The following is a 27075-nucleotide window of genomic DNA, read 5'->3' on the forward strand; positions in this document are numbered from 1 at the left end:
TTGGCAACTCAATTCAGACTCGGTACACTCTTGAAAGAACCAAAAATTAGCATATTTTTGCATATTGTAACGTTCCAACTTCATAACTTTATTCGTTTGGACTAGTCTTGAAACCGACAATAACCAAAAACTTTCCTACACATTGAAGATGACCCATGACCTTCCGAAAGCGCAATTTAGCCGCTGAGCCTATAGTGCATGTTAGGTACACAGCTCCTAGAAGCTAACGTACTTGGAATCGCGTCATCGACGACGCACAGCCATTTATGGGGCACGACAAATACCATCCATCAATTAACATGTCGCGTCTGGTTAACATACATTTACCATCAGTTAGCTGTCGATACACGCCACCTGCTCGTTTGAACAACTTCGTTTTTTTTTCGGTCCGCTGATCCATTCTCGAATAACGCGGAGTGTGAACAAGTGCAATAAATGGAACTAAGATCTGGTGGAAAGTATTAACAACTGAGAACCCTTAATTGTGCATTTACGTCACCTAGTGAAAATGTTCAAGATACCTGTAGGTTTCTGTCCACTACCCAATTCATTTCAAAGTCGTCGTCATCTTCGCCAAATGGATTCATCAGGTTTTCTGCCACCTAGGAGAGAGAGAGGCGTTATAAAGCTAAATAACATGGGCCATCTTGTCTCTCGGTGAAAAATAAAAAACATGTGATGTCAACTTCTTTTAATACGCGTCGCTCGCCAATTGTGTTAAAACAAGTATTTTGCCAGAAAGAAAAAGTCGTCGAAAACTTCTAAAAAAGTAATTTACAAGTTTGTCGGACATCATAAAGTAAGATTAAATGTTGCAGCTATGAACAACGACTCGTTTGATACCGAGAGACGACAGGATATCGGCCCATAGACCAACTGAACAACGGTCACAATAGCATAACTTCTAGAATATTAAAGTATAGCCCGATTAATGACTCAGTCGTATTTACATGTTTATTTAGAGACACGGTGTTCACACCGTTTGGGCGACGCGCTATATTTACGGAGCATTCTCCGGTCACTGGATGGTGAAAGGCTGATCGAGTTCAAAAGTCGAAATTTCAAAAATGGTAGCCACGTGACAAATGCCAACAATGTACCAGCACTTTTCGATTCAAACAAACAGCTGTGCCAGCAGTTGTGTCAGTATCATGGATAAGCTGGAAATAGCTACCTTATTCATTTTCTGTAACACGACTATTCAAAAGAAAACACCATCGACACTGGCAGTAGCGTCGGAAGACCCCGCTCTGCTGTCAATGGCTGCACTCACAAAAATCAAGGGTACTGTCAGTATGTCAGAGGCCACGCTCCCTGCCCTAAATAGGCAGAATTGTTTTCAAAAGCCCTTTCCAGTAATTTATGTCTGAATTAATTACAGGTTGGACTCTCTAGTAAAGTACATGAATAATGCCCATATGCAACGGTTTAGGCCTGAGATGCTTCATGATAAATGTCATACGTACATTATACAATATTACATAATCACTATTTGATCTGAAATTTTTTCATATCATCATTACTATATGTACGAAGGCCGTTTGGATCGGTCGAGTGGTTTGGCGGCCATACCGGCTTTTGTGAAAATTCTATGATAAGTAAAGGCATAATGTTCAAAAATCTTCTCCGAAACCAATGCACCATTTGAACTGAAAATTTACTCTATATCATTCATAATGAGTGTTCTTTCTAGTTTGCGAAATGCATTGCGATTGGTCACGTGGTTAGGCAGCCGGACATTGAGCATGAACTGATATTAAGAATTCTTCTTCCCGAGAACTGACAGATTGAGCTCAAATTTTGCACAAAGGATACCAATTAGTCAAGTGGTTGGGTAGCCATATTGCCTTTTAAGAAAAACCTACAATCGCCATAAAACAATATATTGAAAATCGTCTTCATCAGAACCAACAGACCATTTCAGCTCAAATGAACGAATATGGTACCACAATATTTTTCCAAAAATCCTAGATGACCTTAGCCTAAATGACCTATGACCTACTTTCAATTATCTCAGAAACTTCATGTTCTAGAAGTTTGTTTGTTTTCTTAGATACTGACCAGTTAGGCACAAATTATTTTCTCCAAAAATCGGGATGATCTTAAATGACTTTGACCTACTTTCCTGTATCTCAGTAACTACAAGAGCTAGAAGTTTGGTGTCTTTTGTATATTGACCAGCATGGTAACAAAATTTTTTCCAAGGAATTGAAATTGATCTTGAGTGACCTTTGACCTACTTTTACTATCTCAGCATCAACAAAGGCTACAGGTTTGATTAAAATGTCATCATGTCTTTCTTAATAGCTGGTCCTAGCAGTAAAGGCAACTGCTTGGGGTTGTGTAGCCTTAATTTGTGTTATTATTCATAACGCTCTGCTTGTAGAATCGAGCACTGCTGCATATCAGACGAGGACATCTGTATACTTTATTTAATTTGTGTGTGTATATATATATATATATATATATATATATATATATATATATATATATATATATATATATATATATATATATATATATATATATATCCACACCATGAATTTTACGTAGCAGCGGTCATTCAATAGAAGTTGTGACATGTGTTACCAGTGCACAAAGCATGGCTGTAACCCGAACGGTGTTATGACCTGACGCCTGTAAGCCATGGATCATTCAACTTTTTTATTGTGCTTACCTTCAACCATCCGAAATAAAACAAGAATTGAAGCAGGGTGAAGGCCGGTATGTAATAATCTACATTGTATCTCTGTATATCGGCTGTGCTGACCAGTCCCTTATCGGTGCCCTTGAGGTCTAAATACTGTCTCCCAAACAGGCAGGCCCCGAAAAATGTGTACACCGCTATTGTCACCACCTGTGAAGGAAAAGAAAATTGGAGAAAACTTCGATCGGTTCAGGGAAGAAGGAAGACGACTTGATCATATTCCACCGATTGCTGTACGAAACTGTCATACCCTAGTCTAGTTGTTGTAAAAGATAAAATATGTGTACGTCTTCAGGGTTCATCGGCGATACATGACGAGTGCGCAAGGTATTTGCATACAACTTTACTGCCTTCGCCGGCGCAACCCATGTTGGAGCTGTCGGTACTATTCAACAGATACAGACTCTTTTAAAAAGGATAAGCGGTTTATTTTCACAATGGGTACAAAATGAAGATTTGCCTGGGAAATCCTACAGGCGGAAAGATTTTGAAGTGTCAAAATATGTTTACAGTTATCAAATGGCCGCTTCGGTTTACCAGTGAGATATATGTTTGTAAACAGAAAACCTGCGGGTGCGCAAGCGCACTGAAGGATCTGCGGATTGCAACGTGGGACGACAGTCTACTTCAATACACATGTCACGTCGAGAAGTAATAATTACGATATCTTCAATAAAATATGACTTTTATTTTGTCGCCTTGGGGGTTATGATTTCGATATTTTATAGAAAACCGATGATTAACTGTCAACTAGATTATCAGGCGAACTGAATCGCAGGGCAAACATCCTCGCCGACTTGAGAACGGGTGTATGATGACTTGTGGCACAATTTAACCCTGCATCTGCGACAATATAAACAAGCCCACGTCAGGCCTCTTGCGCTATCTTGCGCTAAACATTAACGCCAAAACCTTTCAGATAATATAAGAGATATACCTGTATCTACGTTTTGTTTCTTTTGTTGTCATTTGAAGATTTGCATTTCATAAAAATGAACAGAAAAACGCATAAGTGAGCCTTGAGTTACCTGTGTGTAAACCAAAGGTATTGTGACCCAGTCAAAGCCATAGAGATCATCACAGTGGTCATGGAATTGATTCAAGTCCTGTCAAAGATAGAAAAGTGAGACAGCATATCTTGTTTTAAAAAAAGACACACAGTTGGGTTCTTTATATAGAAATATTGGCAAATATATCATGGAACTGTGTCTGAATATTCATAAGTGTACACTCATGTTTAAATATATGGCACTCGTGTGAATAAAATGCAACATGAATCTATCCATTTGTATCAAATATACATATCTCTGAGGGAGGCCCGTGAGGTGAATAAATTCACTAGAGAAACTAGTTCACGTGATGAGTTGAGCTGTACAGGTATTCGGCTCATGGTGAAGATCTGCAGCATCTAAATTAAATTCATGCATTTGCATCTCCCACGCAGGAACCGTAATTAGACATTTTCAGAAAGGGAAAAAACTGAATGAAATAGGATTGAATAAATATGACATTACATCCGGTATTAACACCAGGAAGAAGCCGCAATTCTGAGAAAAAGAGTTGGGGACAAATTTCAACGGGTAATTAATTTTTTTATACCTGGAGGATATTTTAGAGTGTGACTATTGGAAATAGTTTAATGTTACAACAAAAGCGGTTGTTTCAATTATTTGTTCAGTAAGTTCGTTATAGAGAGTAATGAATGCTGTCTAATGTATAATTTATTTGTAAACAAGCGTAGCAGTAAATGTACTGTTTTTTATGCTGCAACGTTACCAGTTAGCGCTGTGGTTAGAGATGGTGAAACTTATTACATTGAAGGTCCGACAACAAAAAGGTATGGAGATGAATAACTCATACATGGTTTTTGCATCGCATTTGCTATTGACTGTGACGGCATGCAAATAAATCCATCAGCAACAACTGCGACCGAACTGTATTCTCGTCACAGTGCATTCCCCCGGGGTGATGACGTCATTGCACGGATAATTCACATTCGCGGCATGACTCTTCATTAATGCCAATAACATGACGTTTCATTCACGGTGTTGCGACAGAACATATTGAGGCCTCTCGTTCCTCAAGTCTGAATTTAAACTCTCTCTCTCTCTCTCTCTCTCTCTCTCTCTCTCTCTCTCTCTCCTCTCTCTCTCTCTCTCTCTCTCTCTCTCTCTCTCTCTCTCTCGCAATATCATGGCTTACATCAACGATTGTTTTGGCGGCCGGCGCCGACTTGATTCTGTCGTCATCTACTGCCTTTCGCACCAGGTTGATGAACCAGGCACACGGCAACCAATGCTTTGGATGTGGCGAGGGAATATCTTCGTAAACTCGCTTTTCGTGTTCCGTCATGAAACCTGTCCGACGCAGAAAAGATGAGGGAAAATACGAGAACAAAGTGAGAAGGGATGGCATTTACTGTGACAAAAAAAATGACCCGGACATCGGATCACAAACACGCGACAACCATCGATTACGGAGTGTAAAAGGCTAATCTGCTGTCCAACCCTTTCTCGTAAATCTCAATGAGGAGTGAGCTCCTCTCGGGAATTGATAACGGAAAAGTGATTCTAGCGAGGTTATCTTGGGGTCCTCTCGCAGATAGGGTATCCGAAACTAGTCATATCATAGTTTATAAATTTATACATTACTGCGATTCCGGGTTAAGTGATATATGAACTTTTTTTCCTCCACTTTTGATTCCCATAAACATTATCTTGCAGAGGAATAAAATACTGTTGCCATGGGGTACGAGCCATTTCTCAACGCAACGTTATTGCAGTAATTTAAAATTCTGACCACTCTAAGTCACCCTAAGTGCGTCATCATTCCGCGTTCGTCCAGACCGCGTCGACTGCAGGTCTTTCAAACCTAGGGTTGCATATATAGCTCCGGCCCCTTGTCCGGTACCCTCATGTTATGAGTTCTGTCCAAATTTAGTTTGAATAGAGACTGACGTAAACATATGACTGCGGTATACCGTACTTTGAAATTGATGGGATGCAATCTTTTGGTGGCCTCACAGTCTTTCCGCTTGGGAGACGCACACACTTGGGACTATATGCGACGTGACATAAATATGTTATGCAAATTATGCCTGATGATCCGGACAGTAATCGGCAACAAAAACTGATGGGCTCGGAAGATAGGATCGAATTTGAATCAAGTATGAGAGGATATTGATCAAAATAATTCCTTCTTCCGTATCGCTTGAGACAAATTACTGCTCCGTCCGAAACACCAAATGTGCAATTATAAAACCGATGTGAAAGTTCCCAGAATTGTCTCTTACCTGCATCTACGATATAATCGATTGTAGGGAACCTCTTCTTCACCGATTTACTGATAGTGCAGAACGTCAGCAAGGCACCTAGATTGATGTAGCGGATCATCGTCCGACGCAGCAAGCGCCCTTCCTCGTCGTCCCCGTACACGTTGGCGGCGATGTCGTAGGCGAGCTTGTCCGGCCAGGGGATCGATAAGAACTGGTCCCACCACCGCTGGACGATGATGGAGACGTAGAAACCGAGCACGAAGCTGATCGGCATCATCGAGGTGAATTCCTCCGCATATATGCAAAAATCCTCGAAAGCTCTCTTTTGCGCGTCGCCGAGCACATATCGATAAATCACGCTTACCATCGCATAGAGAAAGCTGAACATGAGCGCCTCTCGCCACAGGAGCTTGTAGACGCTACCTTTCCATCGGAACAGCAACTTGTAAAATCCGCCCAGTTTGGCCTGCAAGGAGGAGATACACCGTAAGCAACAACGTTTTACCATGCTATACATTCCTCTCCACACGCGAGGCATGCATGCAGCTTTTTACACTACGGGAGTGCCAGACTAAAATGTGAGCCACACGAACACACACACTCAGCACAGAATAATTAATGGCCGGGATGTGTCACAATTTGCATACAGTGAAACTACACGAATGGAAACAATGCACGTACGGGCCGATGTGCAGTGCGCAGCATCGACGCTTTGGGAGTCAACAAGAGTTAAGGCACATAAAAACTACTATCAAAGCAACTGTAAAACGTTATGCATAAAAAAATCATAAAGAGGAACGTGCAGACCTAGTTTTCTTCTAAGCACAGAACTACTCGTATCTAAACTAAAAAGCTGAACAAAAAAAAAAGAAAGTCGTTTTTTATCGTTTCATTTAACATGTTATCTAGAATACTATATACAACCTACCATCAATCGAACCTGCTTACATGTGAGTTCTCCCTAGGACAAAATGAATCGCAAAAATGTCATCCTAAAACACAAAACACTGCGTGCATCGAAAAAAACCATGCCGTTCGTGGAAATTTTATCACATCATCAGCTTAACTAACTTTCGATAGTCTAGCATTCCTGGAGCATGCCGGAGAAATCGTGGTGGACTCCACCGTAACTATGCGTGAGAGAGATAGAGAGAGAAGCAGACGAGAACACGGTGCGTTGTCGGAACGATGAAGATATTTCAGATCACAAAGGATGTTGACTTCATAGGAGAGACGTATTACTTCTAAGTTCTATGCACAGAGGTACCGTGCAGAAACACACCGTGGTTATGACAGCGCCACCAACGACCAAAATTGATAGTTCTACCCCCTGGACGGACTGAAGTTCGTGAAACGTTTCGAGAGAGGGAGATGCGGGCGGTATCGATGTCAGCGATTAACCTAGTCGATGGTAGAACACGGAGTAAATACGGAGGCCTTCACGTATGAAGGTAATGCACGTTCTAATAGATGTTTAATGTACGCTATCCTGCAGATACTGATCGTCAGATGGCGTATATGTGCACATGATTTTCATCGGAGCACATACAACAACACCGACTCGACAACTCTATGATTTCAGTCTTTGCTTGGACATGTAACGTGACAAATTATAATCATACGACCATTTATACGAGAAAAGCAAAATCTTGTTTCAGCTGTCATCAAATGTACTCTAAAGCATGGTACGTTACGGACGAGAACCGTAAGTAAAGTTTCGTCTTCCCACAGCTTTTCACTTCAAGTTGTTTTCTTCTGCGTGAAACACCTACACTTAGTACGATGCGTCGGCGGTCTTCAATATTTTTAGCACGGTGTAGCGTTCAATCAATGTTTGAGATTTCATGACTACGTCAGGGACGCCGTAGAGCTAACATATACTGAAGCTGCATAAGCTTATTACCGTAAATTACTGGTATGTTACGACATGCCGTTACAAAAATCATCTATCGTCCGTCCATGTCTGAACTCTCCCAAAGGTACTCTACCCACACAGCAGAGAGGTTGAAATGTCATATTATGTTAGTTTTGTGCCAGTTAGGCCAGTTGATAGAGGAGAAAAAAATCTAGGAATTCTATATTTAGTGGGTCATTCCATACAAGGGATGCAAAATAATTGAAAGCTTTTTGCGTTTGTTTGTGTCTTATTTCCTCGGTAGTTTCGGTTTTAAAAAGAGTTATAAAACTTCAACAGATTTCCCGTGTTAATGCATATATATTAGTCGTAGCGAAGTGACCTTTACTCTATGTAACTGCGGCACGGACGATATTTGAGTTCAGGTCATTTTATTTCATCCGGGCTTGTATTTATTTTAAACCGTCTCGGAGCAGCTGTGCAATCGTTCTCCACACACTTTTTCTAAATGACTTGTGCGCTGGCTGTTAGTGCTTAATTACTCTGTTTTGTTTGCGGGAGACGTCTCTTTTAAGTAAGGCTGTCGAGCAAATCTCGGACCCTACAATTGCAGACTAGACGGTCAAAAGGTAATCTAAGTCCACGCCATGTGACTTTTGTACACTGGGTTATTATGCTAACTTGTATGCAAATGCCTTAGCATGCTGTCTAATTGGTACGATTTCTTAATATATATATATATATATATATATATATATATATATATATATATATATATATATATATATATATATATATATATATATATATATATATATATATATATAACACAAATATCGTCATTACTTCAAACACAAAGTAATAATCTTCAGACAGAACAAGACTTCCGTCTGAATATTGCAGGCCGTGATGACGTCAATCAGGATCACTGCAATCATATTTGCTTCGGCTTCGGCTTGTCTCTAAATTCATTTTGTGTGTGTGTGTGTGTTTTAAATGCATCATAAATTAAATTCAAAGGGATTCCACAGTTTGCAAATGACACTTTGTCTTTAGAATGCGACCGCTTCCCATCGCAACTAACCAAGCTTACGGGATGGACTCACTTCTTTCGAAACATCTGACATCATTTCTACGTTGAACAAGATTGGAACTAATTTGGGATGATTGGGTCTTCATATGTTACAAATTTCTCAAAAGTGTTAGGTGCCCTATAGCTGAATGTTGCAATATTGCCTATGTCTAGGGGTTGTTATCTGCTTCAATCTTGAGTTGAATAATCGCCCTGGTGAGCTGTCTTGCACATGCAAGCGTCGAATGGTTCCTCCACTGACGCTTCATGTTCTAAGTTATAACCAACCGTCACGAAGGGATTTGGATAAATGTTCTAACAACTGATAATTCTGCGTCTGCGTGGTAATAAAACAAAACTATATACATCTGCTATTTCCGGGTCGTCTCTCAAACTCGGTCTATGCTGAGATTATGTTGCACAAAATGGTTTCTGTTCGTTCACTTTTACCGGACCATCACAAGGTATCAACTTCCAGAGAATTCGAAGCGGGGATGGGCGCGGGTGGGCGCGGTTGAATTCAAAGAAGTATATACAGTATATATGTGTATGTAGTAAATCACTTACTGAAGGAAGGGTGCCACGTTCAACTTGGCAATATCGCAATTCATCGAAGCCTAGTGCAAGAACGATATCCGCTCTCTAAGGTATCAAACCCATCTCGGTTGACTGGTCAGCCTACATTACTTAGCCCCGTTGTCCAGTCAATCATCGCTTCATACATGATATACTCATTAAATCTTAATTGAAAAAAAATCAAACGATAAGGCGCACCCTGAGATCTAGAGATCTGTCCCGTTAATAACGTCCATGTCTCTGTACAGAGTGCAGTGCAGGTTGTCATTTTGACCTCTCCCGTACGGGTCAAAGCTGAACCTCTATGGTGTCTTGCTTATGTTTGTTACTGTCATGCCTGTGTCAGCGCGCAAATAAACACATACAAACTTGTTCGTACCAATTACTATACGTATATTTTACTTTTGCATACTCTATGCGATAAACCTGTGAATATTGTGTAGATGATACTTAATAGTCACCAAGTTAAAGTCACTCAAAACCAAGGTCTTTTAGATGTTCAACTTGAACGATATCGGCAGTGTTGTCATTTTGACAATTAAAGCGCGAGGTTATGGTACTCTCTGCAATGTGTATATATGGTATGCAAATTTGATGGTAAAGATTAGTAATAAAGGGCTGACTGCGCCTCTGCTCGTGCGCCGTATGGTTTTTTTTCGAACTGAAATATTAAGAGGCAGTAGCTTCGGCGCCATACTGTGGACGGAATAGGAAGATATAGTAAAAAGAATGTATTGTTAACTCTCAAAAATCTTCTGGAGCATTGTTATCAAAGATGTACTGTCAGTGTCGCGTAGATTAAGACGACTTTTGTATGCCATTGACTCATATAAAACGACGAACCATTCGTCGATATGTTACCTGTATATGGCTCAACTTTATTACAGCGGATGTGGCACCATAAGCGCCCTGATCACTCAGCACTTTAAATATGAAATGAATTAAACAGGCTTTGACGACAATGTCCATACAAATTAAAACATTGAACATATTCCCCCGCGGCACGATAAATTTGAACTTTTGTTGATCAATGGGCCTTCGCACACTAGTCACTGTTCAGCCCTCGCTATGACGTCATGTATTCATTTGTTCAAAACTGAGACACTGGCACAATCAAACAAGACCGTTGCTTGTTTAAATCATTGATAAGTGAAAGAAGGGGGCGACAAACACAAGTGAAGCTAACAAGCTGACGTAATTACTTGTTTCGCACAGCTGAATATTTCAATGGCATCCCTTTAATTCGTGACGGGATCGCTGTCTCTGAAGGCCCTCCTGTCAGAATGAGAAAAGATCTGAAATAATTAACTCATATAGTTCTTTGTAGCACTAACAGTTTTTTAATGTCGATACGGACATAATTCACAGATACGCTACGCAACGGCAGTTACTGATGAGTTGAAATGACGCTCTGTTGAGCCTAAGCGCTCAGTGCAGTCCTGTACGGGGGTTCGGCGTGATGAGAACTTATTAGTTACTTATTAAGACATAAAAAAGAGCTGGCCTGGAACCGACAATTATTGCTACTTATGCATCGTACAATTCTGTCATGTCTCCGCCTGTTATTCAAATAATATACTATTAGGAAGTTAAGATTATATTTGGAATGTCTCGCTATCAAAAGCTTGGGAGCGAAGTGCCGGGTAACAGCTGACAAGATGAATGCCTAAGCGGGAGATGAAGTCATATAAAAGATAGATTAAAAATTAACAAGAAATGGACGTTTGATTGCATTTTCATAAAATAAAGATTGATATGACCCGTATCTTTCCCATCGTGGTTGAATCTCGTTTCATTTCTGGAAAGCATGGACGTACGTCAAGCCATCGTCATGATATACGAGCGGCACGCGGAGTTTGATCCTGAATAATGACTCGGAGGTGGTGTGATTTTATGGGGTTTTTTTGCAAAAACACGGGCGCAAAACACTGAAACCTGGTACCCGTGGTCTGAAACCTCCCCCTGGGACGTCACGATATAAATATTGGAAGACGAGAGTGATATATGCAATATCGCAATATATAATTCAACGTGAAATAAATGTTACTTTAAAGTAGCAACGTGCCAGGGGTTTTGCATAATTTATGGAGCTATCTTTATTGCTGTAGTTCGGGATTACATCTTTCAAATAATAAGGGGGCATTTGAGCTTCCGGGAACACTTCCTTCTGAGCTAAAGTGACGTGTGTATCCATTAAACAGATCCAGTTTCAGAATGTCTCTAACAACAAAGACATTAAACTTTTACCCGTTGAGGAGTACCGACGCCCTATCCTGCCTGTCATGACTTTATACTCGGTGATTCGAGTCACATCGCTCAACTCGCAAACTGTTTGTACGAACGACTGCGGACAGGGGCTTCTGGGAATACTAGCAATCAAACCTACGATGTTATTTTCTCTTAAACTGCAGATGAAATATATGATTCTGTGTTACAGGCCACAACAGGTCGCTCACCCCGTTACGAATGACGGAAAAATCCCTGGATACATTGTTAAACTCTCACTTCTAAAGCATGACGTTAGATTGGAGCTGTATTTCACTACCACAAAATCTACTTCAGGAAGTCGTTTCCCTTTATTGCTAGGATAGGATAGTATGGGCAGGCTATCTAAATAAAACAATCTACCATTTAATATTTTTTTAAATAATACATAATATGTAACAAGTATGACCACAGCTAGCGCAGCGCGGCGTTACGTATTGACGTTAGTGTTATTATTCCCATAGCATGCTAATCACTACAGTGTATGTTCGTTCGCTGCATATTTTTGCCATATCTAAGTGCTATAGAGGTCGAAAGGCTGCCAATTATTTTCAAAAGCAACAACATATTTAAGTAACTCGACTTGAAAGTGCCAAGCAATAACGTTGACCAACAAAATCAATTAAAACGGGCAATGGTGCGGAGGCCCGGAACACAGAAATGCTATACTAAACAAATATTAGTAATTGCCGCTGGTGGCGTTCCGCGGCCGATTTTCAATTCTCGCGTAAGTTAGCAGAATTTAATATCGCGAGAGTTGGCTTTCTTCAAAATGGCGGCCTGCGGCGATAGCGGAATGGCTTTTAAGTGATAAAAAATATTTATTTTACACTATGAAAATTGATGACATCACAGGATTTTACAACTCTAAACTGATCTAATGATGTAATTTACCTGTTTTAATTGTTTTTCGGGGGGTCAGCTTTATTGCTCGGTATTTTCAAGTTAAATTGCTGAAATCTATTGTTTGGGAGCTGTCATCATTTACGACCGGGCATGGTCGGAGGAATTTCATCGGAAACTCCGAATTTCGAGTACCCCCCTCCGCTAACCATGATGAATTTGAGTAACCCCCTCTCTAACACAGTAATTTTGACTGACCCCCGCCAACTTTGAAAAGTTAAATATCAATTCAGGTAGGCCTACCCTGCTAGATTGTCACAGGTTAAGCTTATCTCATGACAGTGAAAAGTGAAACCAACAAAATGAAATTCAAAGTCACAATAAAGTATAGATATAAAAGCTCACACTAAAACCAGTATCCAACCAGTATAATAGTATTAATTTGGATGGGTATCATGATAGGGTTTTCACTAGGATATCTGACTGGGTAGACTTTGAAAGTTCAGGGGAGAACACGCGAGAGGGTGAGGGGAAAGTGTCAGAGGTGTATCCCCTATCTTGCTTGGAAAATATTGAGAAGTTTATGAGTGCAATGGTGCAGTCTGAGTCTGTTTTCTTTAAACGGGTCAAATTTGCAATGAAGTCGTGTGTAAAGCTCAAAATCATGGGCTAATGGATAATTGAATGTAAATTATCTCAAAAAGTAGATTGGGAACATCCATTTTACAAGCTACAACATGTGTGCTTTTTAGAAAATGACAATATTCTTGGTATTGGGTAATCCCGCCTTAAAAGTCTGTACCTGCCACAGTCAAACGTTTGCCAACTCTTTCAATTAATTTCTTCTTCTGAGAGTACTTTTGTCTAGTCAGTGGACACATCCTGCTTTGTATATTATTATTATTATTATTATTATTATTATTATTATTATTATTATTATTTATTATCATTATTATTATTTCTTCCTCTGAGTACTTGCCATTGCTATGTAATGTAGGCAACATCTACAACTAAAGTGTTTGATATAAACAGTGATACAACAACATCTGGGACAAAGTAATCGTAAAAATAATCAAGACAAGGGCTATAAAACTGATCATTTATAGTTGACATAACAAAAGAAGTATTTTTGCTTAATAATTAACTTTTCTTTAGAAATTTACAACCCTATTTGTTCATTTGTACTTGCACAGTCGCGTGTGGCTCGATACATGATGACTGCTGTGTGGTATGCATAGAATACATGTATACCACACAGCGGCCGCCATGTATATAACCACATGCGACTGTGATTACTAGCCTTCCCAAAAATGTGCCACTTGCAGTCCCTGCAAAACATGTTTTTTTATGGCCCCTTAATTGTAACTCTGAAATGTTTTGTTATATCATTGATTAATTGTTCCTGCAAAGTGTGATAAACTTGTCAGACTGTGAGTGTCTTAGTGCGTAAGCACGCGTGTATATATCGAGGGACCACTGAAAAAACCTGGGAATAGAGGGGGCCCATAGATTTTCACCAAAATTTACTAGGGGGACCATGGAAAAATCACCAGAAAAATAGAAATCCTAGGGCCTCCGGCCCCAGAAGTAAATTCTGAACAGTCCCTTGCTCATCGAACCCCGGCATCGAACACTATCAGGTTACAACCTGACCAAATGTTTTCGTCGCCGATAGATACAAAACGAGGTATATTTTGGCATGTTGTAAATTCGTGTAATACTTGTATAACAAACTGTTGTAAAATAAAATCAGTATGTTTTTATTGTTTTGAGTATGTATATACGGTGTTTAATACAAAAACATCAATGCATTATGGGATAACAGGGAAAAGGTCTGTTTGGAATGGAATGGAATGGTATCTCTATATCAACGAGTTGGAAAAGAGCGCACTTCCGGTCTTTACATGGAAGCGGCCATTTTGACTAGTTTGTCACGGATTACGTAATAAAAGATGTTATCTAGCAGATATCATAAATGATAATGGGTTTTGCTGACAAGGGAATCTATCTGCACTAACGACGGTTGGAAATTTAGTCTAAAATAAATATTTTAGATCACTTTAAAATCACGAAGAGCTTAATCACGCCATGGTCTAAAAGCCAATTCTGTACAACGGAGTTGGGATTTGGCCAAGCGGCTCTATCTGTTGCTTCTCTGCTAGGTGACTGGATACCATATGTTGTGAGTTCGAACCCGATTTGAAACACCGTAGTTACCCATAGCTAATTACTGTTTTGGGAATGTGCTGTATATTTCAGTATGGGGGCTAGACGAAGGGGGATTTGGTACAGGCGGGATAAGCGCTGCGTCACTTTGCTTCTAAATCATTTCGACGGTGCACAATTACTCAAATTTCTTCAATGGGCGAGGCAAGAATATCTCGTATTGCGCAGACACTGCTACTAAATAATCGGGAGCTTTCATTTAGTAGGGTACTGCACCTTGTCTTATGGCGAAAATGTTCATGGAGATATGGAGGATTTGCCGCGCGTGGTCATGGTGGTATTGACTTCTGCATAAATGTCTTAGGCCTATAATAGCGTATGAATTAATATATATATATATATATATATATATATATATATATATATATATATATATATATATATATATATATATATATATATACCGTACTCTCTGTGCCCAAGTTCAGAGGTTGCCATAAAGCCATTATGGTGATAACCGGGAGGGCACATTGTATACATTTTGTGTATATATATATAATATTATATATATATATATATATATATATATTATATATATATATATATTCCCTATTATCAAGTGAAATGTATACAGAGAGAGAGAGAGAGAGAGAGAGAGAGAGAGAGAGAGAGAGAGAGAGAGAGAGAGAGAGAGAGAGAGAGAGAACACACACACACACACACTTGGGAGAGCTCCCCTGTTACCAAATGAAATGTTAATGGCCGTCACCACACAGCACCATTACTTATCACTGTAATTACCTCGGCTTGTCTGTTTAAATGGGCACAGTACTTAATCACGTGATGATGACTTCACTAGGAAGAAAAACACCGAGCGTCAGAATTTGTCGAATATATCAGCTACGATCGAAAGACAGGTGAGAAATAGAGATGTATGCAGGCCATTTTGGAAGGACACAAAATTAGACACAATATGTTATATCGTTCGACTTAAATGAGGAGTTATCGTTAACCTCGGTAACGGTACCCTCGCATAGAATGAAAGGTCTCCCCTTTTTTATGGATGATAAGGCCCTTTACACGTGACTTGAATTTTACCTTTCATCTCCTGGCTTGCAAGGGACAATTTCCCGGATTATCGCAGTTCAAGATACAAAATTTGTACGTTAGACGGGGTATATAGGTGGTTTTAGCTAAGTGAAGTTCACTTATACGTCTGACCGCAGGATCTAATTTTTGAAGGAAAGACAGCACGCCTTGTTTTACTCCAAAAAACAAATGTAACGGAAGAAATATTGTAAATTAAAAGTTGATAAATTACACTAACTAGCACTGTTTTATGGTTGTCAGTAAGTGCTGTTACACAGCTACATCTTGATGCTTCATCTGTCTCGGTCAGATACCCGGGGGGGTAACTCCCATAGATGGCTATACGGGGAGGGTCCGCGCGAAAGGGGTCGTTTTTTTTGCACTGTTTGGTATCAGAAAGGGTATACTTTTCACGAGGTGTTGGTATGAGAAAGGGTCCGGTTTTAAAGACAAACTGACATTCGTTAAAAAATCATGCTGTCAACACTGGAAACCCATGTATCTACATCCCAGATCTACCATCAATATTTCCGATCTGTCGGTTTGACTGTTGGTACATGTAGCCTACCCCTGGTACGCAAGGCGAGTGAGTCGTATCTGTATACGTATGGTATTGTATGGTATCTGTTGGCGGGGTAGCGTGAGTTGCTATGCGGGTCAAAGGTCAACCCCACGCTACGCTGCCAAGAGATAGCTACGTATACGTTTCGACAACTAGGTATCAGCAAGGGTAGGTTTTTTGCTCAAAACTGGTATCACAACAGTTTGGGTTTCCATGTTCGTGCGGAGCCCCCCCCCGTACCATTAGCCATGGAGTTACCCCCCCGGGTCAGATATCAAACTCTGAGTTGGTATTTTGATCAAAAGTAACACAATCTGTTTGTAAATTGAACTTTTGAGAAGGTCGTTAATACTATTTTTAGCTCTGTTTTACGGCTTCAATTTCCCTCCGATAACACTATTTAGTGCAGATCTGGACAAAAAGACTCGATATTTGTACGGTACACGTTGCGTTCTAACAAACTATTTTGTGTTTCAGTCTGGTTCACTACCGAGGAAGTTCTCTGTATAGACATCTATGAGAGAGAGAGAGAGAGAGAGAGAGAGAGAGAGAGAGAGAGAGAGAGAGAGAGAGAGAGAGAGAGAGAGAGAGAGAGAGAGAGAGAGAGAGAGAGAGAGAGAGGGAGAGGGGGGAGAGAGAGGTGGAGAGAGAGTGTGTGAGAGAGGAGGGAGGGAGGAGGGGAGAGAGAAGGGATATTATTACGGAGGGAGAGGGCGTGTGTATGTCTGTAAGAGAGACGGGGGATTGATAAAGATAGATTATTAGAGAAAGGCAGAAAGGGGTGAAAGAGTGAGAGAGACAGAGTATGCATGTATGTATTTCTATCCCAGGATTTATATGCATTTAATTCGGCGGTTTTCCCCGGGACTGAGTTGTTCATTAATTATGCACGCAATCGCTCGATGACGCGTGTGATCGCATCACTGTTTCATCATGTGTGGGATACCTTATAGAGTACACACGATGAAAACGACATATCATCGATAATGACAGTTTGATATTGAAATTTTGCACTGGGGGAATATGAATATATAATTACAAATTGTCCATTGCTCGAACCGTATAATGTGAAAAAATACACATAGGCCTAACACCAGTGAGATCAAGCCGTAGTCCAAACTTTGCCTATGTGAACTCTGAATTTTTCTAAATTGTTTGTCTCCTGCCATGACTGTACTCATCAAGAAACTACAGAAGAAGTCATGGATAAATCCCGGGTGAACTTCAAAGCGACATGGAACATTTCTTTGATTTGCAGGTTGGAAATCGCTGGAATATCTTTGCTTTGTGACATTGCGTCATAGAAGCAAACTCATATACCTCCTCAGAGAGAGAGAGAGAGAGAGAGAGAGAGAGAGAGAGAGAGAGAGAGAGAGAGAGAGAGAGAGAGAGAGAGAGAGAGAGAGAGAGAGAGAGATTTTGTGTCGCTATTCCCTAAAGTGATCAGGAAGTAGAGGGAAGACCCAAAAAATGGGGTAAATGTTTATTAATGGCAAAGGGGAGTTGGCCTTTGCGACCGTCGTGCGCTGTCAACAATTATCTGCATTTTCTGCGAGGCATGTCTTCCACGATGAATGAAGAATCCGTTATGCGCCATACACCAGGGAATGATAATATCGAATATTGATAGCATATCATAAATTATCTGCGCCCTGTATAACAAAGCAATGCAGCGTTAAAATTATACAACTTCGGGATAACAAATAAATAACCTGTATTAATTATGTTTGCATTCGATTTTACTTTTTTAATTTCTAAAATTACTTTGTAAGAGATAATTTGTGACAGCCGCCACCCCCCCCTCCCAACCCAATGAAACTCGATCAAACGCGATCAAACTCGGTATACCAAGCCTATTGTACTGCCAAAATGCACAAACGTACATGTGGCATGAAACCCGCAGAACAACTTACTGCCACGTAATGTTATCCAGAGCGAACTCTTCGGCTGACCTTTCGGCTGCCGTACGGTACGATGCCAATGTGTGGAGAGGTGACTGTCATCGATATGAGAGTCAAGGTTCAATTGACACAAATGATTCATCAAAACTGGGCAAGCCGGCAAACAGCCTGTGACAAAGCGGGACACATATACGCTTTGTAACAAACAAAATATATAAATAGATGTGCATAACGCTCGATTGTAAATTTACAGCTAAGGAAACGAAAAACTACCTCAAACGGGTCACCAATTTTAGAAAAGTTTCACAGACATTCAAATCGCTGGTTCCATATGCCTGTGTTATACTGAATATCCCTGAATTTAGGAAAATACCCACAATATCAGCAGTGTACAAAGACGTTTTTGCGGTCAGGAATTATAGCGAAATAAAAAGCCAACAGTGCTCCAACAGTGGTCTCTCGCCTGAGGTAAATTCTATAAACAGGGGATGCATTCCAATTCAATTTTACTGCTCTGCTGTATGGCCAAGTCATCTATTTTACAGGCAATATCATCATCTAAAGTGATCGTACAAGTTTTAGAGGTTTTTTTTATGATCCGACATGCTATTAATTTTTCCAATAGACTTGGCCAAGCGTAGCAAAATTCTACATAGACATGGTATATTTGTATTGTTCTACAACTTTCGACTATATGCTTTGCGGCAGATTTGTCAAATAGATGCCAGTTAAGCCGATGCCTGGGCCCATCGACGCAAGACGTCTGCAAGTCGATGTAAACACATCCTATACCGCTACGAGGTGTCATATTCACATTTGTCTCAAATTTGCCCGGTAACATCTGCGACGATGTGTGCGTTGCCCGATCGACTGACGTCTATTATGTCATTTGCCTACGACAGATGCTAGTCATTTGCACTTCAATAAAATGGCGTTGGAAAAGTGTATTGAATACGCAACACTCTAAACACCCATCCCCGTTATTTAGAATTTTGGTCGCGCATGGTCTTATGTGATACTCGCGCAGCAACGAACTAGTTCTACTTTGCAAGAGGAGAGAATAATACTTACGGGGGTTATCGTTTGTCAACAAATATCATCAGGGTAGCAAAATATTAATACGTGCGATCGCAAACCCGTCTATTTCAAAATAGGACCAATTTTAGAAGCATAATAGCAATCGAGTAATGTGAGCAATTACCAAGGGTATCTGAATTCGATTTTAGTGGGTGCTTACTATACATGGCACCTTTCATGATATGTAAGAGCGGGTTTTGTTCAATATGCCTGTAACTTTTGCTAGCTTAGCATCATTGTACAGTGTCAACGCCCAACATACAATACTAGTATCAGCTGCTTTTAGACCAAGCATTGTACGCGTAAAAACAGGTTAGCGGCCGTGGTAGTTATTTATAGATCGTGAGCGACATCGTTTTCACTATGGAAAAATTACGAATTATCGTCTGAGTGTAGCCTACGTGTGTTTTCTAGCGTTTTTTACTAAGCGTTTTCGTTCGATTATTAAGGGCAGGGTACATGTACACGCCGTTGTATGTGAGACTAAGATGTAATCACCGACCGCGGACGCCTGTGAATTGTAATCACTCGACTATATACCGTTTTTTCGACCTGTCGCAGGACAGTGTCATTTCGCGTGTAAACATAGAGAGTGTCACCTGCTTCGGCACATGCACGGCTCACCATCTTGTTTCCGCGCCAATTCGTGCGGAAAGTGCGAAACGACGTCCGCGTTGGGAGGAAACGATGGTCTGCCGTCCAATGCGAGAGGACGACTGTTTTGTGCACAGCGATGGTCATCAAAAATCGGTCTACAATTTGATAAAAAATAGAATCTCACCGTTTCTATGTTCTCTTTCCACTCTCCTGGATTACACCTCATCAGGTGGATCGGTCTGAAGACTTTAGACGAGCGAGCGTCCTCCGTCCGACGTGACAGTACGCTTCTTTGGAAACTATTTTTCGAGCTGTTTCTGTGCAGTCGGCTAGAAATTGCGCTCATCATCCTCGGAGGAAGTCAGTGTGAGTTAAGCAATCTTACCGGCGACACATCTCTAACACGATAGAGCTATTCTGACCGAGGCGACTGGGCAGCTAACGGACAAAAGGATTATCAGAGAGCGCTCTGACGAGAGCTCCAGGCGGTACGTTTGAATCTGTTTTTCCTTTTTGATGATCTCGTAAGATGCTAGAAAAATTGCGACAGCTACAAGTTGCAGTCAGGCGACAAGTCCCACAAGACAGATTCTAACAACAGATGACTTGTGTACAGTTTCGATCAATATGCGAGACGGGTCCGGTACAAGCTCGCTTGTGCAGTCTGCGGTTTTTTCTCTCTCTTCTCCGGGATCAGCAGCAATTCTCACTCGGGTATATCAGAGTGATAGGTGTGTGTGTACCGCTATCATTCCACGCCACACGACAGATCCGAGACAAAGTCCGCGTCTTCAGACAGTCCTACCGATTATAAACCGGCAATTAAATTAATTGAATTCGCTTCTATTCCGAGGCGAGGAGATATTATCGGGTGCTCCCGTATTTGCGTGTCAGAGGGCAAACTGGCATTAATGAAACTGGGAACGACACACGCAAAGGATCGTGGTACATTTTCTTGCTCAACTTTCTGAGCATAGCCGTGTCTGCGGTACCAACGCTATCTCATATTTTCACCATTCAAATAGCAAATCCATGGAGAATATTGGACTGCCATTATTGAGGCGATGCCAACGATAACAGCAAATTAACGGGGCATTTATGTGAAGTCGAAAAAATGGAATGGAATGGACCGAGAGCATCTTGGGGAGAAGGAAAGAACATTTTGCACGGCTAAATAATACACACCATAAGTAAAACATTACCTAAATATTTTAATGACGATTATGCAAATTGCAATATTTAATGGGCATATTTGATAAATTGTGCTTGTTTGCTGTTGTCTTTAATATATTTTAATGACATGAAGGTCGCTCTTAAATTAATTTAATCATTTTCTTGTGCAACAATTAAATTAAAAATTAAAAATTAAAAATGATTAGTTGTGCCGATGCATTCCGCTTTCGTCACCACTTTGACATGGGCACGCACGGTTAGTGATCAGAGCCTTGTTATTCATGAACTTGCACGCAGTAAAACTGATCAGTGAAAGTATTCACTTTGGCAGCGAGGGCACTGACACGCTGAGAGATGTGCCTTCAACCGTCTGGGTGCGAGCAGAAACCAATTAGCCCCTAAAGTTGTGTCCTACGTGTCGGATTATCAGACTCAATGCTGGTTAATTTCGCTGAATTGTAGTTTCTCCCTCCGAATTCATAATTCGGATGGAAGATGGCGGCCTCTCACAACTTGTGTACCGGACATGTTTACGTGGTTGCAGTTGGATCGACCGTAAGTTGTGTGGTGTAAAATGTGAATTGTTGAAAGTCCCGTGTCTTAAATTCGCGATACTAAAAAGTTGCAAGGATAGTGTTCTAAATCAGAGTATCAGCTGTACATTTTGTAATCGCAACGAGGAGGGCGTGACAACAACGAAACAAGTGCTGCTGCACAGTCATCCGAGTTAAGTTAACCCGGCGGACAGAAATTACAGGCCGGCGTTTTCAATTTCGGGGGATGGGTCGCTATTTTCCGTGCAAGCATTTTTGAAGGGTCATGAAATTTCAGGCATGCCTTTGGGAAGGGTTATCTTTTTTGCGCAACTATAAGAAGGCAAGATGTGGCTGATATAGTACTTCACCCAAAACTATCAAATCATATTACATCAATCGGGGGTCTATTGGTCAAACTACACGTATTAACAAATTTCTCCAACAAAACATTCTATATCTGTACATTAATATATGTTTGATAATACATGCAAATGTACTTTTATTTGAAGTGAGAGGTAGAAAGTGCATGTATGTACAAGAAATTTAACGAGTGGATTTCATCAAGAATGTTGATATACTACACATAGTAGTCTATAAAAAACTACGAACAATTTTTTCCAAAATAAAACAAGCGATAGACTTTTGATGATTGATATAAATGTACTTGATTAGAATAGGATGATCACAAGTGCACATGTATACAAGAAATTTACTTTTGGAATTTCACCGAAAATTTTGGTCAAACATACATGGTAGGTTATAAGATAACTATGAACATTATTTTTCCAATAGAAAACAAGATAAATGTCTGACAACTGACATAAATGTACCTGATTAGAATAGGGTGTTGAGTGTGCAGATGTGAACAACAAATATGATATCGGAATTTCACCCAAAAATGTTAATTCCCTTCTCATGGTAGTCTAGGGGTAAACTATTAATATTAAACATTTACCCCCACAAAACTTTACATCTGTGCATATATATGTATATATTGTAAATGTTGACTTTAAGGCTGTAATGAGTTTTTGGGCATTAAATAATAGTGATCTCTGTACATATCTAAGCCAAATCATAAATCAAGGTAAACGTTACAGCTATTGTCTGTTTTTGATCTTGAATTGCCAACTGTACTTCAAGTAACTGATAGAATTATATATTGTGAAGTGTGATCTTTTATTCATCGAAATTCTTGAAACCTTTCGATAAGTGATTATTTGTAAAGGTTAAAAAGTATTCTTTGAAGGGTCAAAGGTCGAATGAGAAATTATATGTCAATTAAGATATTATTGAATCAGATATAGACCATTACACGCACTGGAGAGGGTCACGGATTTTTGCGCATGAAAACTAGGGAGGATTACTTGTTTTCTTGCAAAAATTTTGAAGGGTCACTATTTTTCGCGTAGCGTCTTTTTGAAAAACACTGCCCTTTGTAATTTCTGTCCAGTCCCTGAAACCTTCATGCTCGTCTCAAGCTACCTTTGGGAATCGTTTTCCAAATCAACAACTGTTTTGTGCGGCGACATGGTCATTTTTCCTAATAAATCCATGACAAAAACTAGGCAAACTAATCATGAACCATCCGAAGTTACATTGGTCTAGGAGACTGACATTTTCGTCAGCTTCGCAGCTCATCGACACGCGTCTGTCAGATATCGTTTGTCATAGCGGCTGAAAATGTGCACACGACTCGATTACAGCGTGTGGAAGTTGATTAATTGATGAATGGCGACTGGACTAAATGCCTTTATAGATAAACATTTATACTTCTCGCAGGGACCTGCTGAGTATTAACGCTGAAACAATGGTGATTAATTGACAGGCCGACATATTATCTCTATTCTCAATTAAATTCGGTCGCTTCTTCACTGTCTCATCAGCACAATTATCTGATGATCCGACCATTGTTATATTCTTGTTGAAGTCACATTTAGTCCATGAATCAGTTCATTAAGTCACTTTTCGGACATTTTTAGACCCTATTAAGACAGACAAAAGCCAGATTCAGTTCGGTCGCTCCTTTCCTGTTTTCTCACCATTTACCGAACCATACTGTCCCTACGTTACGGACCATTCATTCGTTGTCAATCGGAAAAATTTCCTTAAATACACACTTCGTAAATCAGTATTGGTTATAAAACATCTCTCATTGAGGGTGTAATTGATGATGTGTTTGCTGTAAGCTTCCGAGCTGGCGTCTTCACTGACATCAAACAGATGATAGGCTGTTACGAGGCAAACCTGTAACACGATTGGAAGTAGTTTTGGAGAATTGGATCTTTATATTTTTCAAATTTCCCAAAAGTGCTTGGTGCCATAATAGCTGAATGTTGCAATATTACAAATTACTCATAAAAACAAGTCAGATGAGCTTACATTTGCAGATTGAATCGACATTAGTTCACTATCCAATTATCCCAAATTAGTTCCAATCGTGTTCTGTTTATAATAAGTATGATTGTCTTGTCACGCGAAGAGGGACAGTGAACGGATTCGGCCCGCCTCCTCCAATTTGCGCTTTTTTATGTAGTGCTGCTAGATTACGTTTGTCGTTAATCTGTGATACAATTTTGATCGAAACGTACATACTGCTCGTAATGGATTGTAAAAATACACCCGTTTGTGATGGTGATTTATGCTTAGAGGTCAACAGCAGTACGATGATTACGACGTTTAGTTATAAACGCTAGCGGCTGGGACAGAAGAAAGACATAATAACAGTCGACTACTTAGCAATTAGTGATAGAGTTTGAGAGTTATTTTTAAATTATTTTGTTTTAGTATCATTAAACAAGCGTTTTATTACACTGTGTCTTGTGTTAAAACTATTTCCTTTTTGATTTTTATATCTCATTTATGTATATTTGATGCGCTGACATTATGAAGAGTCTACCTCAAGCTTAATTGATTAATCTATGTTCCTGTTTTGTTTATCAACGATTTCTTCTCAATAACACTGAGCAGTCTCTGATAACAGCACTGAAAAGCGCAACATTATGATCAACACCGGTGAGCTGTAACTGTTATTGTTATCGTTATGTATATTTTGACAAGTCAATTTAATGCAGGGATTTGGCTCATTGCGACATAATACCAGCTGTATATTAATATTTCATATTCATAAACTACACACAATATCCTACCCTCGTTCAGGCCATATGTCATACTGTACAAATCACGTTCCACGGTAGGTATGTTAGGTTGCCACATGTAATGCCAAAAATCAACAGCATCTTGTACCGTATAATGTCTTTTTCTCACACTGAAATGCTTCATTCACGGTCATTTATGTCCCTTGCACATGCCATGGCCAAATATCAAGTTTGTCACCACATTTTGAGTTGCACAACTCGTAATTCACATGTCTTCCAGACTGAGTGTGCTTCGAAGCTTCCTAAACACCTCCGGAGTGAAAGCACGGGTAAAGCGCACTGATCCCTGTGCCTATTCAGTAACCCCTGGGACGCATCGACAAAAATTGCGGCTTCCCGCATGTATTTCGATGAATTTTTAGTGCACTTGAAACTCATAACAGACATTTCCGACTTGCAAATGGTTTGCATGTTCAAATTTCATGTGCGAGACAGTGTGTATTATGAACTATAAAAGAGCCAAAGTACAGCAGGGGAAACATTAAACTGGTTTTTTTATTGTTGGTTTAATTAAGCTCACTAAATGGTATTTTATTGGCACAGTCGTCAAATTTTAGATGACTGTGGAATATTTTTGCTACGAGCGCCACAGTTCAGAATCACTAACGACTGCCTTACATAACCAAGAATTAAATTCATCAGCTTGATACATGTATTTACAACCGAATCAAATGCTTAAAAAAATTGGGTAAATTTTTCTAATAATTTGCCAAACAAGTCATATGCAGATAATCACATTGAAACGAAACATTACAAGTTTATATTATTATTTATCGACACGTGCCCATGGTTTTGAGCGGTATCGGAGATAGCACTGTAATATATCTTAATGCCTCTTTAAATAAGAAACTTTAAATAATCTAGTGCATTCAAACAATGCCATAAAGTACCAGTCTAATTCTTTGAAAACTGTAACATATGCCGTTATTTAAAAGATTGTTTGGTGTTTATTTGGAGCTCAGGTCACACAGAAACAATATAACTCAAACTCCACAGAATATCACAGGTGCCAGTTCAGTGGGTGGTATCACATATATTGATTGATAATATGATATTAGACGTTCCTCGCATATCTATGCTGTTTTAACTATATATATTTAGGACATAAAGTTCTTTTAACTATTCCTATTTCATTTCAAGTGGGTCATTTTTTGAGCCTAGTACACGAATGTAAACGTAAAAAGCGATGGAGGATGATCACCTGACAGATGAGCTGTTTGTGGCGGCTGCGTAAAACGAACAGAGTTCTTGGTATGAATCGCTGTCGTGCACGCTTCAGTCACAACACATTTACCTCTTTTCGTAAAATGTATTTTTTTTAAATACAAAAATGGATATCTCCTCCTCAATTGTTCGCAAAAATTTACGGACAGACTATAAATTTAGGTATGGAAAAATTGAGGGATAGACTTCAGTCATCTTGCCATCTTGTTTTCGAAACATTCAACTTAGTCCGGTAAAATTATGACCCGGCATTTCAGATTTTACAAAGGACTTATTCAGATGCGTCCGTTATATCTCATACCACTTAAGACGGGATTATTCAAGGTCATTTTTTGTGAAGACTAGGTTATCATATACATCAAACGGATAATATGCTTGCTATACTGATACATGCCGAGCACTTAATCATTGGCGCAGCTGATCATCAAACTAACGCATGCGTAACACTGTCCCTTCGTTTTGGAGCAGACCTCCACCCCTCGTCCAAACAACACCCTTGGGAAATACTTTCGCTATACAACGTATGATTCTAATGACGCGCGGAGAACGGATAGTCGGGTGCAGTCTTCCCTACCCCCCAGACGAAGGAAATCCTCGGTTCTCTTAATCGAGGCCCCTCAGATGAATACAGCTTTAATTGAGAATGAAGCTGTAATTATAAACAAAAGGATGCAGCCATAAACCTTAATAGCATGCGTACAAAACGTCAACTAAAAGCTGAATAGTCAAACACTCGGTAGCGACCGGAATCATTGAAACATATGTCGCGTACGTGATAAGGAACTTAAGTTCAATATGTTGCATGTTGCCAATCATAATTTGTTGAAGTCTGTTCCATGTCAGCGCCCTGGAGAACATTTATTATCAAGTGGGTCGACCTTGTGCAGAACCAGATCGGCAAATAATGTCATTTATTACTGTACATGTTCCAACATTGCGACAGGAGGACGTGTATTGGCAAGTACTTGTGTATTCCTATCATCTGTAAAGTCCTGTCGCTATA

General features: G+C 39.9%; 1 protein-coding gene across 7 annotated transcripts in view; it reads right to left on the reverse strand.

Moving 5' to 3' along the window:
• The window catches only part of LOC139149641 (bestrophin-4-like), an 85141-nt gene that overhangs the window by 5146 nt on the left and 52920 nt on the right, over positions 1-27075 (reverse strand). For 3 of the 7 annotated variants that reach the window (XM_070721479.1, XM_070721480.1, XM_070721481.1), the window contains exons 3-8: positions 6910-6942; positions 6000-6447; positions 4910-5064; positions 3736-3813; positions 2678-2857; positions 522-602 (exon numbers count right to left, since the gene is read on the reverse strand). In XM_070721479.1, coding sequence (XP_070577580.1) covers positions 522-602; positions 2678-2857; positions 3736-3813; positions 4910-5064; positions 6000-6447; positions 6910-6942 — 975 coding nt within the window. Of the gene's footprint in view, positions 1-521; positions 603-2677; positions 2858-3735; positions 3814-4909; positions 5065-5999; positions 6448-6909; positions 6943-20168; positions 20926-27075 lie in introns of those variants that run through there. The other 4 variants (XM_070721484.1, XM_070721483.1, XM_070721485.1 and 1 more) reach the window with 2 other exon arrangements.

The sequence above is a fragment of the Ptychodera flava genome, chromosome 14, assembly GCF_041260155.1.
Source record: "Ptychodera flava strain L36383 chromosome 14, AS_Pfla_20210202, whole genome shotgun sequence".
NCBI classification, from domain to species: Eukaryota; Metazoa; Hemichordata; class Enteropneusta; family Ptychoderidae; genus Ptychodera; species Ptychodera flava.